Source organism: Acanthopagrus latus, chromosome 4 (genome assembly GCF_904848185.1).
Source record: "Acanthopagrus latus isolate v.2019 chromosome 4, fAcaLat1.1, whole genome shotgun sequence".
Classification (NCBI taxonomy): domain Eukaryota; kingdom Metazoa; phylum Chordata; class Actinopteri; order Spariformes; family Sparidae; genus Acanthopagrus; species Acanthopagrus latus.
Genome location: NC_051042.1, coordinates 13089386 through 13109576, shown reverse-complemented (window position 1 = coordinate 13109576; position 20191 = coordinate 13089386). Strand labels below are relative to the sequence as shown.

At 42.9% G+C, this 20191-nt stretch overlaps 2 protein-coding genes across 6 annotated transcripts in view; both read right to left on the bottom strand.

Annotated features, from left to right (window-relative positions):
• mapk8ip1b (mitogen-activated protein kinase 8 interacting protein 1b) overlaps positions 1-11555 on the bottom strand; it is a 54779-nt gene extending 43224 nt beyond the window's left edge. Inside the window, exon 1 of one of the 2 annotated variants that reach the window (XM_037095559.1) lies at positions 10334-11555. In XM_037095559.1, coding sequence (XP_036951454.1) covers positions 10334-10410 — 77 coding nt within the window. In that variant the 5' untranslated portion in view covers positions 10411-11555. Of the gene's footprint in view, positions 1-2134; positions 2279-10333 lie in introns of those variants that run through there. The other variant, XM_037095560.1, reaches the window with a different exon arrangement.
• A 792-nt stretch (positions 11556-12347) lies between these two features.
• Positions 12348-19929, bottom strand: si:ch211-210p4.6 (malignant fibrous histiocytoma-amplified sequence 1 homolog). Of its 4 annotated transcripts, none has more exons than XR_005074846.1 (10): positions 19616-19929; positions 16493-17357; positions 15523-15820; positions 15018-15204; positions 14702-14895; positions 14072-14571; positions 13775-13926; positions 13036-13683; positions 12608-12874; positions 12348-12513 (listed from the first exon to the last, which is right to left on the bottom strand). XR_005074846.1 is itself a non-coding variant. In XM_037096677.1 (10 exons), the coding sequence occupies exons 1-9, from the start codon at positions 19653-19655 to the stop codon at positions 13048-13050; spliced, it is 2487 nt and encodes an 828-aa protein (XP_036952572.1). In that variant the 5' UTR covers positions 19656-19928; the 3' UTR covers positions 12348-12874; positions 13036-13047. The 4 variants fall into 4 exon arrangements, 1 of the variants encoding a protein (XP_036952572.1); XM_037096677.1 differs by having other exon boundaries at positions 12348-12874; positions 13036-13123; positions 13509-13683; positions 19616-19928; XR_005074845.1 differs by having other exon boundaries at positions 12348-12874.
• Positions 19930-20191: the final 262 nt, after the last annotated feature.

Here is a 20191-nt window from a genome sequence, read left to right as displayed (position 1 = left end):
AAATCACACATCGGTAAGCAAAACAAAGCTACAACAACTACTGCTTAAATGTTTTTAGGGTTTGGGAAAGGTTCGTAGTTACTTTTAAGTCAGCAGCCATGTGTATAAAAGTCCATGTTAAAACCTGAGCTCAGCGTTGAAGCCACCGCAGACACAACACAAGTTATAGCCGACACGTGGTCGGCTAATAGAATCTCAAAACCAATTCCAAGAAATGTAAGTCTAAATACTCTTTAAGTATAAATTCTTTTCCAAAAGATTTCAGATGTTCACCAGTTAATGTGAGTTTTAATGTGTTTAACGACGTAAGTTCACCTCTCCAGTGGCAATTTCAGTATATTTCATGTACTAGTCAGCATGTATGATCTTCCTCCCTTCACAACAGTATCCTTAAGAGTAAGTTTGGTTTTTAATTGGCTCCTCAACTGCTCTTTGGAGAGACACCTTACATTTTAGGGTGCTTTGCTGACATGCGCTGTGTTCATAGAATGGAAACAATGATGGTTTAAAGGCTTAATGAAGGTAAGATTGAGCGTTGTTTGCCTTGACTGAGCCGTCACGGGTGTGTGGTCAGTGTTACGTGGTCATGCCTCAGCTGCAAAATTGCCCAAATTCAGATTTACTGGATCCACACAACTGACGAAAAAAAAAAAAAAGAAAAAGAAAAAGCACCTGGCTGAGGTACAGGTCCAGATTTCAAAACATCCCCGAAGAATCATTCAAATCACAGACACCATGTGTACAGTTTATGGTGTTAAAAGACGTCAGAGGGCAGCAGCACTGCACGATGGCTGTTTCGTTTTGCTCCGCGAAAGGAATTGGGATAAACTCCTGCATTACCCTGACAGCGGGGGGTGACAGGGCATCCTACTGGCCTGTTTGTGTCTCCTCAGCCTGCCTCTCTGCTTGTGCAAATGAAGGACAGCATGACCTCGCGCTCGGGCCACGACGGGTCCCGGCCAGCAGCTCATTAGTCCTTTTCTGAATCCAGCGATGACCCTGATGAGAGCAGCACTGTATTTACTCACTGCCTGCTTGTAAATGTTGTCTGCAGTTTTTAGTTCACAAGAAGCACGCAAGGTCAAATAGATAAGAGTCATCTTTTTTTCTGTTCACTGGCAGGCCCACATATGATATTCCCTGCTGCAAAAACAGTTTGTTTTTTTCCTTTTTCAGTTCACAGCAGAAATGTAATGTAATGTAAATGTAAATGTAAAGAAATGCTTCCAGCATTAGAAAGTGAAGAGAAAAAAATTGGAAGAAACTGCATAATGAGTTGCTAACAATGCACCAGAATCCCCTTTAACATGAAGCAAATTGTGAGAAATTAAATCCGATTTCCTCCTAAATATTTGCAGTATGCGCATCTGCATCAGTTGTGTCACACACACAGCTACGGGTGTTTTACACTCGCACACGTCCTTCAATGTTACAGTCTCACAGGACCAGCATCTGCGTGGTGCTGTTGTGATTCAATCAACTCGCACTCCCATAAACATTAAGCCGTCACAGCAGACGCATGTACACCCTCGCCTATGTCTTCCCCCCCCACATCTCACCCCAATAATTAACACTTTTCATGCTCCCGCTGAGATACTGAACGGCTGCACGCTGTCTGCCATTCATCAGCATCGTCCTGCTGCAAGGACAGGGACCAGGACGAGGATCAGGACCGTCCTGTCAGATTCACCGCCTCCAGATAAAACAACCCCCCTCCCTCCATCATCTGCCGTATGACAACAAACTCTGAAGACGTAAATTCAGTCCCACGCTGTTTTGGTCGAATCTGAAACACACAATCCCCTACATTGGCATCGCTGCCATATAATGCACACGCGCCGACATAAAGTGTGTTTCTGTTTCTCCTCTGGTCCTATTTTTGGTCAACACAAAACAGCAACCCGCTGCTGCACGCTCCACGTCTCTTTAGATGCGAACGTGCACACAGCCATATGCATCCGCTCTCCTTCAAGGGCATGCCTGCCCTGAGCCTTAAGGTGCAAGGAGACGGTATGTAGCATGAAGAAACCCGGCGTGTTAGCAGTTACACACTCACAAGGTCACACACAGCCATGTTGCTGCATGCCGGCGAAGCAACAGACACACAGAGAGATGAACGAGAGAGGTGCCCTACCATTTCTCCCACTGGTCCTCCATCCAACCCTCTTCTCCTTCCCCTCCCGAGTCCATACTGTAAGTGAGGAGGGCATCCACAGCTGAGAGGAGAGGAGAGGAGGAGGAGGAGGAGGAGGAGAAGGAGCAAGGGGGGTTAGGGAGTGAAGGAGGGGAGGGCGGGCGAGAGGGAGGAGCGAGCAGGAAGAGAGCCGGGGGAAGAGGGAGGAGGGGTGCAGCTAGCCCAGGTCGATGGGAGAGGCGTCCGATTCAGAGTCCTGCCGCTGCTGCCGCTCATCCAGAGGAGAGAGAGAGAGAGATGTGGAAGGGGGAACTGTTTAAAGCGGAGGAGCTGAATCTGCCACACAGGAGTAGTGTTATATAATCTACTCCCCTCTCTCTCTCTTTCTCTCTCGGATGTTTACTCTGCTCTATGTGCATCAGATTTACTACGCCACTGCAGGAAAGTGCCGGCGTTAGCAGAACATCCGATGCCACGGAAAGCCCGAACAGGAGAGAAACATCAGCGCGGGAGGACACTCCTCTCTCTTCCCTCTCTGGCTCTCTCCCTGCAAAACACTGTCGCGCTCAATTATTCATGAAACCCATTGATCACAGGACTCCTAATTTTTCCTCATGTCTTTCCCTCTCTTCATCCTCTTAAAAGGAAAATTCCAGTCCATAAGAGCATGGCTCTTGTTCTTGTGCTTTTGGCCACCCGCGCCGTCAGTTAAGGCGGCGGCGCACTCTCCGGAGGTAATTGCTGAGGTCTGGCAAGACAGCGACATTGATAAAGAAAAGACAACTGACAGGGCTTAAAGCAAAAGCAGTCGGATGGCCAGACAGATTGTAAACAAGCCAGATGGTTATCCAGATTACCCAGACTCATTTCGTTTTATGAAAATAAGTCTGTCCGGAGACTAATAATCCCTCATCGTCCAAGACAATTTAAATCTCACGTTGATGGGAGTGTGGGGAAAGTCAAGTTGAACCAGGAATTCATGGATCAGTGATAATTTCCCTGTTAACTCCCACCCCCCCCCCCCCAAATCCATTTTTTTTTTTCTTACCTGGGATTTCTTTACGACCTGCCTCTGATCCTCTGAGCTCTGCCTTGCTTTGGCGTATGTCCGCTAAATGTTAGCAGATTTCATGTTACCAGATTTCAGCCATCAACTTGACGAAGACAACACTATGGTGGCCAAACCCACAGAAATAACGTGAGAGTTCGAATAACCAGAATTATCCTTTGACATGTGCTGGTCTTTGCTTATTTTTGGGCAGGTGGTTTAAGCTTCCTCTCAAAACCGCTGTGTGTGTGTGTGTGTGTGTGTGTGTGTGTGTGTGTGTGTGTGTGTGTGTGTGTGTGTGTGTGTGTGTGATTGTGCACACGCCCACGCCGGTGACCTACAGTCCATTAACCGTGTCAACCCTGCGGACGTTAATACCTCCTGCCAGCATCTCATAGGCCAAAGCATCTTCGCTGTATCCATTTCTATAAAGGTGCATAATGTTATTTTTTTCACATGTTAATAACACAAGAGCCATTGGACCTTAAAGGGGAATTCCAACTATTTTACACATTAATGTGTGTTTCCAGGTTTTATATAGCCTTTGTGAGAAAAGTAGCATGAAGCCTTTTGTGGCTCTAGAGGAAGCTGCCTGTAATCTCATAAACTGCCTCCAGTGATGTCACTCAGCGGCTAAGCTAAATTGTGAGTAATGTAGGTGGCATGTTATGAAAAGTACTGCACAGTTTGAAAACAAATATTCAAAACAGATACAGTAGAACCAGAGATATCGCCTTTTAATTCAACGCATTCTTCTCCATTTTCTAAATCTGGCACTGTATATCACCCACAATGCAACTAAGCCACTGCGTGACATCACTGGAGTTCATTTATCATATTGCATGCAAGCTTTCCCCACAGCCTCAATACAGAAAAATGCTTTTTTCACACATGCAGCAGAACTCCCCAAGACTGTTAAAGCTCCACTACTCAATCTTTTCAGATAACACAAATTGAATGATTATTTCTACTCTCAAAAGCGAGCGGTTAGTTGGTGCAGAGAGTAGATTATTAAGCAACTAAAAGGGCCAGATATTTTTCTCAGGAGGTGGAGGAGACCAAACCGGAGCTAAAAAGGAGCTGATGCTAGACTTATATTCATCAGGGACACAGAAAAATGACTGTAATGTGTTGAATATATTTTTCTGTGTCAACTGGACATGGACACAGAAAATTGTTTGCTACTATGAAAGCTATTACGGCTTAATGACAGGCTAAAGCAGCAGCTTTGTGTCAAATTGTTGTAATATATCTCTGCACCCTAGTGGCCAGTAATACAATAATGTGGCTATGAATGACAGCCAATGCATTACATTCATCCCTGCATTCATACCTGCAACATTCACTGCAACTTAATACAGGTACACAGGAAAAAGGAAAGGTTTTGGAAATCCAAACCCAAGGCATCTAAAACATTCCTTCGGAAAGGTAGAAGACAAGAAAACATCCTTTTTATTCCTACACCCTAAGCTACAAACACACAGCCATATGGCCATACAGCATGTCCTTGGCAACTGACCAAAACCTATGGAGCTCACACACACATGAATATAGCAGAAGAGATCCCAACACCTATTCATACATGTGACTGTATAGAGTTAAAAAACAGAGAGAATATCTAAAAAAAAAAAAAAAAAAAAGTCTTAAAATATTGAGCGTGTATGCGTGTGTGCGTGTGTGCGTGTGTGTGTGATATTTAATCTCTGTTCAACTAGTCAGCTGAGGGTAAATTAACCCTGTGATGGCCAGAATGTTTGTAACAGAAGTGCTGAAACAATGGTTTAATTTGCCATTTGGCTGAAAGAAAAATAATTGAAAAGAAAATACAGTCATGAAGTAAATGTAACATGAAACTGATAGGTGACATATTGGACACTCTGATGTTCACACGTTGTGACCCTCTGACATGATTTATCGGTATTTATCTCAACTGCAGAGTGAAAGAGCTCCATACTTTTTAACAGACTTATATTAGAGACGAGTCTGCATTTCTACTGGCCCCTATTCTATTTCTCAAACACTGTGCTCTTCCTTTTATCTGATCTTATTTTCTGTTTTGATGCCATTTGCACAAAACCCAATGCTTTCCCTACAGCGTGTTCACCTTTTGCTGTTCATCCAGTATGAGACATTTCCACAACATTCATTTGACCAGCTTTGCTTTGAGTGTCAGTGAGTTACGGGATCAGTAGTTTAGTGTTTTATTGATGCGAATGATTTCAAATCTGGCTATAGTCTACAGGGCATTCCAAAACTGCAGTGTAGACTGTGGACCCTAATTGTAGTCAAATAGATTATGATATTATTTTTGGGGCCAAATCACCCACCTGTACTGCTCTTAAATATGAGGGACAGAGAGAGACAGAGGGAGAGAGAGGGAGAGAGAGGGAGAGAGAGGGAGAGAGAGGGAGAGAGAGGGATGCACTGTATAAGCAGAGGGGAGGTGCCATCAGGTGAAACTTGCCCTGTCAGCAGAACTGAGCGACAGCAGTAAATAATCAGCATGGGGGGGGGGAGACTGCAACCAGAGCAATAACTGCCCACTCTGTCAGCTGCTTCGTTGGGTGAACTTCAAATTGGCTCTAAATGCTCCCCCTCCATGTGTCTCTCTCTCTCCCTCTTTGTCCAGCTCTCTCTAAGGATAAAAGACAGGTGAAAGGCTATAAGCTCATCCTGCTGAAAAACCCTAAAATCTTCCTCAAGAAAACATCAAAGTCCATGAGAGACGGGTGCAGTGAATCGGCGAAATTGACACTTCAAAAAAAACGCCTAACCTCCCCGGACTCCCCTCCTCTCCCGCTCTCACATCCCTCTCACATCCTGTACCCTGTGAATCCATCTGCCTGAGCAGATCTTGTCAGCAGAGTCGCATCGAGTGTGGAGGGCTGCAGCGAGAGGATGAAAGAAAAGACAGGGGGTTACGCCACTGAACTGGTGACTGCGCGATTGTCTATTTGCCGTGGCTCGTGCTGACTGCAGAGTATGTTCGATACAACATCTGATGGCGTCCTTCTCCCACATGAAAAAAAAACTGCAGGAGAAATTAATTTCTTTCGAGGTGGTCCTCAGTTTTGCTGAGAGGCTATTTAGAAAGTACTCACTGGCAATTAAATGTAGCAACAGGAAGTTTGGGAAGAGCGAGGGGATCACAGAGACGCACCGCTGCCTGCTGTATTCCTACGACGTTTCTACTATCATTCAGTACCATGAGTACTAAACTCAACAGCCTATATTCTCAATACTATTGAGTCACCTTCATGATCGATTTGAGGAGTGAGAGGATCATATGGACACAGTTCCGCCTGTAAAATTCCTATAGTCACTCAGCACTATAAATAATCAACTTGATACTGTGCTGTAGCCTGTACACTCTGTGCTGTTGTTTCACCTTTATGATCTAAGCAACAAGAAGCAACGTGTAGTCATAAAAGAGCAGCAGTAGCCCGTAGTACTCTGTAATATTCCAATACTAGGTCTACCAACACAATATATACTTCCATCATGAAGCAATACATGTATTACTGCCAGTAATATTTATATACTGCACATACTTTGCTCTCTACTGCTTTCTTGCACTTGTGGTAGGACGTTAACTGCATTTCATTGTCTCTGCACTTGTAGTGCGAACAATGACAATAAAGTAATCTAACACCTCACACACACACACACACACACACCGCACAATCAAACCGACGTGATCAGGGGTTCAGGGGTTCTGAAGACAACAAAAGTTCTCATAAATTCGCAAATCAAACTCATACGTTGTTGTTCATGTTTACCTGGTAATAATGACAGGCTTTTACCATAACTGTCGTTTAAAATCTGATACATCTGACATTGCATATGAGACGGACCGGCTCTGCCTCGAGAGGGCTCTCCGGTTTCAAGTCACCGATGCCACCTGCAATCCCACACTGTCTCACTGCTGCTCGCCTGCTGCGTCACACACACACATAAACACTGTGCTCATGTGGAAGACTCTCCTGCGACGCCCTCTCGTGCCACAGACGATCAACAAAGCGCAGGGGGATTTAAAAAAAGGTACAGCTCACGTGATGTGAAATGCGAAAAGGAAAAGCCTTCATTTGTCAGGCTCGGCTCCAATTAAATTTGCAAAAGCTCCCAAAAACATGCGGCTCATAGATTCTGAATTGCTGAACGCTCGCGCAGAGGAGCAGTCGGCAGGGACGTCCTCACTGGGTCTTGTCCTCGATTCCTGACGAGCCCTTCAATAGCGAATATGTGCTGATACAGTTTATACCCTGTTCAGTAAAAATTGTGAAGCAAATCAAACCTTTTATTTAGTGACATCCTGTAGTGTTTTGTTGATTTCTTTTGTAAGTGTGGATCTGTTCTGTATCACCAGCATGAGCGAAATATCTTACTGTTGTTCAACTGCAGCACATCACGCGTGTGACGAACCTGAGGAATGTCATTAAAGCAGCATTTTTACACCGGTTGCTGTGTTCATCGTCAATGTGACATCATTAACTGCTGCTGTTCGTGCTGCTGCGTGCTTTTAGGAGCCTCAAAATGGGGTAGATTTGAACTGCTCCTGTTTCTTCTGAGCACAAAGAGCTGCACATACGGCAGCAGATCGACGGCCTGTGCTCTAACAGCAGCAGATCGGGGAGGGGTGACGGAGTCGACGGTGTGAAGTCAGGGAGGGTCGATGGAGGAAAGCATGCCAGCATATGGCTGCTCTGGGACCGGGCCAACCCTGAGGTCGTGGATTATCCGGCTCCTTTCTCTGGTCAACTATCACTCTGATATACCGATCAATACAGTTCAGTCTCAGGTGATGTGTCATGGGGGAAAACATGCTGAAATTTTACACCCTTACTCCTGATTTAAAGCCAGGAATGAATTATTTAAATGATGGCCCTTTTAGCTTTCTATTTAATCATTTCTCATACGTAGTTTTATGATTAACTGTTGTTTTGATGGGCAAACTGTGTTGGGTTGTGTGTTTTTTGAGAGAACCATCTACAGAAATGTAGTTTGTACTGTACAGTATGAATCACTGATTAAGTGGCCCTGCTGTCTAGTTTCTCTTTTGAATTTCGGTGATGATACGACACATTCACATCAGACACTTCTTTAATTCATCACACTGCTGAAACCGCTGCTGTACTGCGTCGGCTGCTCGCTGGCCCCTCGACGGTTTGCTATTTGTTGTGCAGAACTTTGAGGCCGTTATTGATTTTATTTATATATTTTCATGTCAGACAAATCAAAGGCTGCTGGAACGGCTCTGAAGTCACTGTGATGAAAATCTGAAGAGAAATGGTCGTGGATCCGCCTGCTCTCAGCTCACTTAATGAGACAGGGACAGGCTGAGCCCGAGGGTGTGCGTTTCTATGGTTGTGTGTGTGTGTGTGTGTGTGTGTGTGTGTGTGTGTGTGTGTGTGTGTGTGTGTGTGTGTGCGGGTGTGTGTGTGTCTGTGCGACGGTCTCACTGGGGAATATTGATCACAGCCCTTCATCCGCCCAGTAATGCCACAGAAAAACCACTGCTTCTCCCCACGCAACATTGCAAGGATCTCAGAGTGTGTGTCCGTGTGTGTGTGTGTGTGTGTGTGACACAGAGTATAAAAGCCTTCCGACTGCATGCAGCTAATCCCTCGCCCTGCTCGGCTCGCTACATGTTGAGCTGCTCTGCAGGTTGAAATAGCTCTGACTGATCACCTGATGAACTCTGGCCTGGGTTACATGTGATGCAGCGCTGCTACACTTTCTTCAATAAGGACCAGCCTATCAATTATGATTTTAATGCCGCTGATTACTTATTAATTCTCCACAATATAATGCCCACCACAAGAGATCCTTCAGCCTGAAAAACAGCCCAAGAACCAACAGAAAATACTCAACTATAATCAGCATCAGCATTAATTAATTCCCAGAAACTAACTGCCACTGATTGAAGTTAATTTGTGACCGTAACTCTGAATTAAGCATTCAAAACCATCCATCCATTATTCAAATATGCGGTTTTCTATTCAACAAGACAACATAAAACTATAAACAGCAAAGATAAGATAATTTTGTTTGTTTCCAAACCTCAGGCTTAAGTTGTTTTTTTTTAAAAATAGAACTACAGAATGGCATGGATGTAGGTCTATTAAAAAGTGCGCTGTGTAGTTTTGGGGAAGAACATTTCATCAGAAGAGAAAGATCTCCAATGACAAAAAAAACAAACTGACCTTAAACAACAAAACAATTTGTTTACATTTGGCGGACCCTGCCACCTCTTATGCTTCAAAAGATATATATGTTTTGTTTTTGTTTTTTTTCCTGAGTACACCATTATATCGTTAATATTACAAATATTAAAATCCTGAGTTTGACTCCGATAGATAAAACTACATGGTGCCCTTTATTAAAAAATAACATTGAAAATGTTTGCTCTCAACTTCAAAGTTTCCTTTGGAAAACAATTTAAACAACAATTTAAATATCAGAAAATAACATTATAAAGTATAAACAGTCATAAGGTGTCTGTCAGATTACAGCTGTGATGAGGTTGTGAGTCCTGCACACACTGTGTGTATTATAGTGATGGCAGATTAATATGATGTCAGGATACTGTTAATAAAACTAATCGTGCGCAGCGCAAACACATTAAGTCACTGGTTGGACTGACTACAGGATATCACAACAGTGTTCTTGCAGCAAATCAACTTCATTATTAAGAGACTGAAGAGGTCTATCCTTTCGACGAAGCATATTTCTGTTTGGAAAGAAAAAAAGCAGGCAACAAGGCCAATATAATCATTTCTCGAAGCTGGAAACACAGCTGTGCAGTTATTACAGGTTTATATGGTTGGAGCAGATTAACAACAACAACAACAACAAAAGTATGCGACATATTTTAAAAATGCATGACTGGAGCAGATGCGGGGAGCACGCAGCTCGTCCCGGTCCTCTGGGACCAGACACGCCCAAACACCACACATGCGACTCGAGAGCACACTGCGACTTCGATCAGTAAATGCGAGCGGAGCCCGAACGCAGCTGCGGCGGCTCCGGGCAGGCAGCACCGGCAGCCTCGGCTCTGCAGAGCCGCGCTGGATCATGGCTCACTCACAGCCTCCAGCGGGGCAGCCCGAGCCCCGCGTCCCTCCCACCTTCCCCGCCGCCGAGGCTCTCACCTGAAGCTAGCCGGAGACTTCACCTGGATGTTGCGGCCAGACGGCGTGCTGGCTTTCCGCTTCTCTCTGTCCGCCATGCCGCCGTGTTATATCTCCTCCATTGGCTCCGCTGCGCGGCCGCCCAGCAGACACCTGAGGTCCGCCGATGCTGCGATAGGGTGTTGCCTTCATCGACCGTGGGACAAATGAAAACTCATTTTAAACTGTGCAAAAATGCTTGAATGATTTTGTTAACTTTGCAGGATTTGGAAATAAAAAGGTTGTATTCCGAAAAAAAAAAATCATGTATTGCTCGCCTTAATCAACAACAGAGCCGCTTACACACAGAGCTAAGATGATATGTTGCATTTCTCTTTTGATAACCTGCCTTTTTCGCAGTAGGTTGTGTATGTGTATAAATGATTAAAAGGCAAGGCACTACATTATTTATACTGATTGAGTGTGAATACCAGCACAGATGTTGTGTTCTTAAAACCTGCATTTAACATATCCAGTGCATCATTTCATATTAAAGTCCATACAGCCTGGCAGGTATGAGTTACTGTATGTTGGAAGATGGTGAGTCATTCATCAATGAGTATGTTACATTATAGCTTAGTAAAAAACAGGAAGAGTGAAAAATATGTTTTAGTGGGGCACAAGATATATTGTTTTACAGCACTGGACATTATGTTGACTCACCACACTTTTGAGCTGCTTTGCTTCATAGTGATTTTTTTCCTTCCATCAAATTTGATTTTTAGGCCAAAACAAACCTAATCCTATGGGCTGAGGGTGAAAGTTGTAGAGTGTCCGCATCCTAAAAGACTTATTTGTAGCAATCTCAAATTGCCTTAACAAATCTAAAAAGGAGTCTTGAAGTGTACAGCAAAAAACTGCAAGTTTTCAGCAACAACAGACCAATGACCAATGCCATTATTGATTTTCAGCAATGTTTAATTTAGATTTTGGGGGTGTTAAAGATAGCCAGAAGCTAGTACCTATTTCACATAAGATTTGAAAAGATCAATGTGACACAATACACCTATTTGTTACCTTTTGTTTTGTTTTGTTTTGTTTTGTTTTGATTTTTTTGTTTTGTTTTGTTTTTGTCTGTCACACCACCAATCACCACCCTCCTTTCATTCCCAGTGAAAAGTGCATATCCTCCAATTTGGAAATGTTACAGTTAAATTAAATAAAGAAATTAATAAAACCAATAATAATAATAATAATAATAATAATAATAATAATAATAATAATAATAATAATCCATCCATCATCTGTACACATTATATGTACGCCGCTTAATCCTCTGCAGGGTCGCGGGGGGGCTGGAGCCTATCCCAGCTGACTTAGGGCGAAGGCAGGGGACACCCTGGACAGGTCGCCAGTCTATCGCAGGGCTACACATAGAGACGAACAACCAGGCACACTCTCATTCACACCTACGGACAATTTAGAATAATCAATTAACCTCAGTATGTTTTTGGACTGTGGGAGGAAGCCGGAGTACCCGGTGAAAACCCGCTTGCACAGGGAGAACATACAAACTCCACACAGAAAGATCCCAGGCGTCCCAACCGGGACGCGAACCGGCGATCTTCTAGCTGTGAGGCATATAATAATAATAATAATAATAATAATAATAATAATAATAATAATAATAATAATAATAATAATAATAATAATAATAATAATTCTCTCAAAAATGCATAAACACAGAACTTAAAACAAGGCTCTTTCTGCTGATTCACAATAAGCTTACATTTTTGGACATACACGTTTTTTTGTTTTTTTGTTTTTGTTTTTGTTTTTTTTTTTTTTACAGGACAACAATAAATTGTAAAATAAACCATCCTCCACCCTGGAAACTGCTCAGTTACTGTCCACTCTTCTTTTCTTTTCTTTGTAACTAAAAACATTTAAAAATGCCTCCAAAATGTGTACTTTACAAGGAGACCATGAAGGCAGCAGGAGCTCACACAGCGATTGAGGGGCTGAGAAGTGAATAAAAAATACAGCTGAAATAACCTGAGGTGGATACCAGCTACGTGTATTGTCAGTGGTGAGCATCAGACCGGACTCACTTGAAATAACTGACCCAATATATTCAACAAGTTTGTGTGACCGGTCTGCATATAACAGGTTTATTGTCTTTATTGATCCACAAAGGCAGGTTTTTATTCCAGACGGAGAATCTATTATGATGAAAGATGCAAGCAGTTAGATTTGCCGTTATGCTGTGACACCAGAAAACAAACAAGCAAATCAGTTCCATTAGTTGCATGTTACCTGACAAGACCTGAAACCATTGAGGAGTAATGTCAGAGAGAAACCAGCAGAGGACGATACTGTGCACAGAAGGACACTCATATTTCATGGTGTGAAATACAGGAAGTCTGCGAGCAGTGGTCAGCAAATATCACCGAGGTCCTTCTTCTGCAGTTCTCTTTTTTCTTCCGTTTCATGCCCTTACATCTTTCTTCTCTTTACCTAATATTTATTTGTCCTCTTTCTTCCATACTTTCATAAAGCTTCACTCCCAGAACACCAGAGCTCCTATCAAAGAGATGTACCAAAGATGAAAAAAAAAAGAAACATCAAACGATTTCATCCATTTCAATTCAGTCACATGTAAAATGTCGACCTTGATTTCTTCAGGCATCTAGGCATGTATCACCCACTTCCATTCATGCTGTCAAAGTGTGAACTTTACTTACTGACGCAGACATTTATTTATCCTGTGGAAAAATCAGCTCAGTCCGTCGTGTATGGCCTCCCTGGCAAACTAATTTCTCCTCCTTCACACTGAAAAGAAAGGGGGGGGAAAGACAAGGTATTAAAGGAAGGGTCGCCTGGTGTTTGCTTGAGATGCTAATCAATCTGTGGATCTCTGTAGCACCACGATTGCAGCTCCTGCAATTTGGACACAACTGGACTTAATGCAGTTTTGTTCCTATTCCAATGAACTGTACAGCCCTTGTACTTTTGTATATGATAGATGCATAAGGCCGGACAAGCTTAAGAGGAATTCTGGAATTTCCTTCAAAACAGTGGTCAAAATCTGGCACTGCATGCCCGAATGCCAGGGAGAGGAAGTGAAGGGCAGAAGAATGAACCCCCTAACCATGAGTTTCTTTTTTTTAAGACAGCTACATAAAAAGGCACAACCCCTGATGACTTTAACACTTGCAGGTTGTAGAGGTCCGTGCTGTCGAGCTCCTGCCAGTCCCTCCAGGTGAAATAGTGTGAACAGCCTCTCTCCGGACAGGGTGTGTGCACCTGCTCAGTCAGTCCTGGCCACTGTCTGGACAGCACAAACAGCTTGGACATCACCGCTAAGATCAGGTCCCACAGCTTCCTAAACTCTGAGGGAAATCAGAAATCACCTGTCTGCACTGTAGCCAAGCAAACTTTTGGATCTCATTAAGAAGGGCGATCATGGATCTCCACTCTTACCCTTCTCAGGTCTCCTGCAGCGTATCTCTATGAACGTGTCTCCATCTTTGCTCTTCTGTCTCACCAGAGCCAGCGTGTTTCCACAGCAGAGGAGACACTGCTCTCTCCCCACCCAGTGAGTCGGGTACAGGGAGCAGGTCGTGATGATCACCCTGATGGTTTCATGGCAGTGTGAAGCAAATTGAGTTAAGTCCAACTAGTTTAAACTAGTTTAGGTAGTCTAATTTCACTTTCATTTATATCATCTACAATTCACGTTTTTTTTTATGCTTGCTTTGGGATCGCAAGCTATGTTACCTGTGGAAGAAGCCGTGAGGAATCTCAGGAAGGAAGTACACATGGACGCGGAGGTCATCCTGCTTGTCCTCGCCCCACTTGTGGCACACAGTGAGGTCGTCCTTCAGGAAGATGGGGAAGAGACAGGCTCCATCTGGATCTCTCCTCGTCTTCCTGGCCAGCGCCCAGCTTTTCGCACCAGGGACGAACTCCGGTGCTTGAGGGTTCAAAGGGCTTCCGGCAAGAGTCGGGAGGCAGACCTCAAAATACTGCAGCAGGGTGAGTATTATGCCCTCCTCCTTTTTGGTTCCCACCACCTCTTCGACCAAATCATCGTCGTCCACGATCAGCTTCTCTAACTCTCTGCGGACCAAGATGCGCATTGCCGCGTTGTGCAGGATGCCTCTGCTCCTCAAGTCGTCCAGCCAGGTGAACTTCTGTTTCACCAGAGACCCCTCCCGCATGAGGAGGTCTCTGGAGACCCCCTCCAGCTGCTGCACCAGGTCATGTCTCACAATGGTCTGCATTTACAGAGAGAGGCGTGGAGAGTGAAAATAAGGCCTCAGACTCGTGAAAAAATACGTGGGACACTAGAGTTTAGATGCTCTTTTGAAAGCTGGCTTATGATGGGGGGAAAAAGCAGCTGCTGACCTTAAACATTGAGATGAGGAATGAAGGCTGGATAAACACTCTGTCACTCAGTATACTGATGTCTTCGTACCAAAGGATCACCCCGATCCGATGCAGATATCGCAAGAGGAATCGCAAGATGGAGTGGAGACTCTCTCTGCTCATTTTAACGTGGTTTAGGATTAAATCACTGAGTTCTTCGAGTAGAATAATACCTGATATAAAAAAAACAAAAACAAAAAGCAGCAATTTCAATGAAACTGTACAATCAACATACAATTTTTCTCTGTAATATTTTAATTCATTTTACTATCCTTGTAGTTAAATATCGGTTTACCATGCCTTGGAATTTCCTCCTGTGCGACGAGTGTATGAATGGCTTGCTCCACTGCTTCGTAACTTCTTGGTAAGATGCTCTCAGAACACAGAACCACATTCTCTGATTGAATGCTCATCAAAATATGACTCCTGAGTTTCGCAACATCTTCGGTGCTCGTGCTGTCAATGGTTACAACATCTAGGACCTGATAGGACGGTAAAAGTTAGCTATGAATGGCTGTATAGACAGTATATGTATATAACTGTATATAACTTAAACAGCATGGCAGCACAATTCGCAAAGAGTATTTCACCATTTTTAAAAGTTTTTAAATGAAAATGTAAGAGCATTTGTTTACACCAACTTAATGTACATGTAGGAAAAAATTGTGCTACAATAACAAACTGTATATGCTTCGCACAAATGATCTAAAAACATTTTTCAGAGGGAACTTAATTGGTTGAAAAGAATAGCAACCCATAAAAAACCCCCTCCAAAATAACACCGAACATATAATCAGTACCTTCAAATTGTATTCCAGAAGACAGTCCAGCTCATCCAGCTGGTCCACGAACATAAAGATGTCTTTGTTTTCCTCCAGATTTTCCTTCTGGTGTTGTAAAACCATCCTCCTGTTGGCCAACATGGCTTTGACCTTCTCCTCTATGTCGTTCTTCTTCTCCATCACCTCCTCCTGGTCTCTGCACTGGTCGCAGTGTGTTCCCACCAGCAAGACTACTGAGTCCGGCACACGCAGCTGTATGTTTTTTATCCAGAACCACAGTTGGTCTTTGAAAGAATCTGGATCTACAGTGCTGTATCTGATTGAAAATGAACATCAACAATCATTTTATCACAGGCTCATTCCACAGTCTCGAAAAAGTTCAACTCAAGTGTATGCTTTTGTTTGTTACTCATGCAAATAAAAATCTTGCTAAAAACATGACCCTAACCCTAACCCATGATAACAGTAGATGATCTTCATCATAATGGTTTGACAAATGAACAAAGGAAAAGTAATTAAAATGTACCTTGACAGGGACATTATTGTATTCTGATTCATGGTAATTCATTTAATTGTTGAGATATTTTTAGTCTGGACTAAAGTTCTTCTTTTTATTCCAGTCTTTGACATGTTTTTGTGACTAAAATAATATCTTTTTAGACCCCTTTATGGATAAGTTCACCCAAAAAAATCAAAGCTCAGACATCTTGTCTGGTGTAATTTAAGTCTCTGGAAGCCCCAAGATCCCAAATTGATTTGATAAGATGTTTGACAGCATGTTGATAGTGTGAAATTATTATCTTTTCTCTTATTTTTTTCAAATTGAAATCTGGATTTCGGGGCTTCTGTAGGCTTGGATTATACCAGACAAGCTGTAGTTAACCATATTAGGTTATGACTGAAATTTCATTTCTGCATGAAATTATCCTTTATCCTTCAGAGACACTGAGAACCACTGTCTTAAAAAAGATGAATATCACTTACTCACCTGGCCAGGTCGACAGTGAGGATGACCAGGGCTCTCGGGGTGATGAAGACGTGGTGTGTCAGGTAGTACTCCTCCTGCCCTGCGAAGTCCCATAAAAGGAAACGGACTTCCTGGGTGTAGAGTTGGCTGATCTCGATTCCCACAGTCCGGTCCTCCACCGCCACAGTCACGGGCTTGCCTTCCCTCAGACTTCGGCAGAGCGTGGACTTCCCTGCCATGGAGGAGCCCAGGAACATGGTCTTGACTGTCCAGGCGCTGCGTGTGTTCGGGTTCTCCTCCATTTGAAGGAAGTAGCTCTGGATGTCCACGACCCCTCCGGCACAGACCTCCTCCGGCGGGCACCTCAGCGGGTTCCCTGTGGCCTTGCACACAGTGAGCTCACAGCTGCTGCTCTTGAAGAGCTCAGACGGGAGCTCGGTCAGTTGGTTCCTCCCAACGAAAAGCTCCTTCAGTTTTGCGAGACCAACCAGTGGTTGGATGTTTTGCAGGCAATTCTTGGAGAGGTCCAGGTAAGTGATACTGGCGCACTGGTTTATATCTGATGGAAGCTTGGTCAAGCGATTGCCACTGAGATTTAGGAGCTTTAACTTCATAAGATGTGGGAAGATTCCCTCTGGAATGGATCTGATGTTGTTCTGGTTCATGTAGAGTGTCTCTAGTGAGTGCAGTTTGCTTATCTCCAGAGAAAACTCCATGATCTTGTTCCTGGAGAGATTAAGCTCCACCAGGTGGGCGAATCTAGAGATGCCAGTGACCCTCTTCAGTTTGTTCCTCTGCATGTCCAGTTTTGTAGCATGTGTCAGAGGATCCAGAGGAAGGGACTTCATTTTGCGTCCTGATAGGTCCACTTCCTCCAAACTGAATCCTGTGTTATGAATGAAGAAGGTTTACTGTATGATCACCACAACAAATTCCTCCTATGTGGCAATAAAGCTTTTTTCTGAGTCTGATTCTGATTCTGATTCTGATTCTGATTAAGATCTGGGTAAAAGTAAGTCTACCAAATTCCACGCTCAAGGTTTAAGGGGTCTGAGAGATGTTATCCAAAAAACTCAGTAAACCTGCTTCTTGGTACACATCCATGCATTGCAGGAATATCTGTTGATGTGACAAACTGTGATATGGTAGTTGTTTGATCTGAATGAAACAGGATATTGTGGTACATCTGATTCAGGTTTCTTATTGCTGTCTTCTATGTGCACAGATACAGAGTCAGAAAGAGTTGCAACTCCTTCTCCCTGCTGGACCATTTTATACTCACAGCGTGGTTATGTAACATTGAATGGTACGACGCAGTTACTAATATAGATTCCTCATTTATGGAGACAGTAAATAATATAGCCTCCTCATTTATGGACTCCCCTGAAAGGTCAGCAATGTCAAAGTGGGCAGTTCCTTGCAAGTTGAACACAAAAACTTAGAAGTATTGTTCTTTGAATAGGGAGAATATAGATAACAATGATTCCATATGGATTAACTCATTTGGGTTTGTAATTGTGTAAATGCTTGGGCGACTGGCCCATTAGTCCAATAAACAAACATTTGGTTAAATGACATAAAATTAAGAAGGAATCCACACGCTGAAGTGAAGGTCTGACGACAGCAACGGCGAGAATATAATCTTAATCCGCGACAAATTCAACTTCTATTCCTATAAAAGCCAAAGCAGTCAAATGTGTTAAAACTTTAGCTATGCCCAAATACGTTTAGCTGCAACTACTGCAATTACCACGTAGCTTTTAAAGAAATATGATGTTGGTTTCAAAAACAGTGTCAAGGAGGTTATGGACTTTCAGTGAAATCAGACAACGATCAGAAACTTAAGAGGATAAAGTGAGTTATATGAAGAATTGAGAATCAGCAGCGGTCTTGTTCCATAAACACTGAATCTGGACTCTGATCAACGATTGGATATGACACGAAACACACTGATACAATGTAGAGGCACATGTATTCACTTTATAACATCAAGTCTTCAAGGTGAATTGACTATTTTCATACGCCACTGTGGCTGATCAGATCTGTAGTTTTTAGTAGCAGGTCTTCACAGACATAGAAGAGCATTGTTACCTAAGTTGTTATGAAATCCTGGTTAGAATCTCAGGGAAAGTTCTCAAGAGCCACTGAGCTCACAATGAGGAATAAGAGAACTATAGTCTGTGACTTCAAATCGTTAAATCTGACTTATTGAAACAGGTCTTTCATAACTTGATTTTTTACATTTTTTATTAAAACAACCTTCAGAGGAAATCATGCAAAGTAAAAACTGAATAAAAGTATGGAAGAGAACATTTTGGTTGAAAATCAGCTCTAATGCATCGTAAGTGGTGATACTGTAATGCAATAATGGTGATTGTTTTGGTATTAGACTTCTACAGAGCCCGTAAAGGGACACGGGGAAAGAAAAACAAAAACTTAAACGTTTCTCATGCTCACGAGAAACGTTTATTTTTATTCTATTTTAATTTATTTTATTCATGTTTTTCACATGCCCAAATTATGCGTGACAATCCGTGGTATCCCTCAGCCAGCATATCGTTTGAAAACTGAAGTTTGATAGGTGAGTACTCTTTATTCACTTATGAATTATATCAGTGAACTCTGCCTGCATCATGATTAGGACTCACAATCAGGATATGAAGCGCAACGATTCAGTGAGAGCTGTCCCTGTCTTTATTACAGGCTTTCAGAAATCATACAATCCATATGGCAGTTGGTGGGGAGTAATCCAGATGAGCTGACTGTGCGGGTGGCAGCGTGTGTGTGACTCACGTAGAAATACGAGGCTGTTACAAACACAAGGTTCATTAAAAAGCTCACGAGAAACGTTCCGTAGGCACAGTTTCATAAACAGTGTCTGTCAGTCTGGTCGTACGAGGAAGCTGCTCACAAAAAAAAGTACCTTCTGAGCAGAAATCAAGCAAAACAAGAAACAAGAAAAGTACCTTGTGAGCAGGAGAAAGTGTCTCACATTCCGCTTGTCCCTTTTCGGGCTCCGTAGAAATCAGTTACTAGTATAGTTCAGTAAAAAAAAAAAAAAAAAAAAAAAAAAAAAATCAACAGAAATGCTGCCCCTTTAAGAAACTGCTCGACATACTACACTGCAGACGGATGATTACAGACCTTGGAATATGCTCGGGTGCCCAGTATATCCAGTGGCCATCTTCTTCTGATATCCGTGTTCTTGTTGGGTTACTCAGGAAGTGTGCAGAGGGTGTAACACACAGGGCTGCTATCTCATATCTTACACAAACCACCACCCACCACAGAGATAGGGAAGTACAGCACAGTGACTCTGCTTTCTTCCCATTTTCAAGATTTAACACTATGCTCCAGAACATACAGAGACATGCATGCATTTTAGTCCAATTCTTATTTCTGCTCTATCACAAGTTTTACCATTACAGTCACCTCAGAGACACGTTGAATTACTTTGCCCTCTAATTCTACACCTGTGAAATTGCCACTTGCTTTTATGGCAGTCTGAAGGTCAATGGGTTGAGACAATAATGGTGTGCTGACACTTCTACCAGGCACCATTTCAAAATCACCCAAGATATTGATAGGTAAAAATTCCCAACATTGTTTGAGCTGGTGACGATTGCTCAGTGTCACCGTTACATTTTTAAAATTTTGACAGTTATTAGCCAGATTCTTAAAATATTGATGTTTGCCCTCAAATCGCATACACCAAAGAGA

What these genes read in the sequence shown, in the direction of transcription:
- si:ch211-210p4.6 (XM_037096677.1), bottom strand. Translation starts at nt 19,655, where the DNA reads ATGGCCACTGGATATACTGGGCACCCGAGCATATTCCAAG. An exon ending in TTCTGGAATACAATTTGAAG is followed by an intron (nt 15,205 to 15,522) that starts GTACTGATTATA and finishes CCGTCCTATCAG; the next exon opens with GTCCTAGATGTTGTAACCAT. An exon ending in TCCTCATCTCAATGTTTAAG is followed by an intron (nt 14,572 to 14,701) that starts GTCAGCAGCTGC and finishes CTGTAAATGCAG; the next exon opens with ACCATTGTGAGACATGACCT.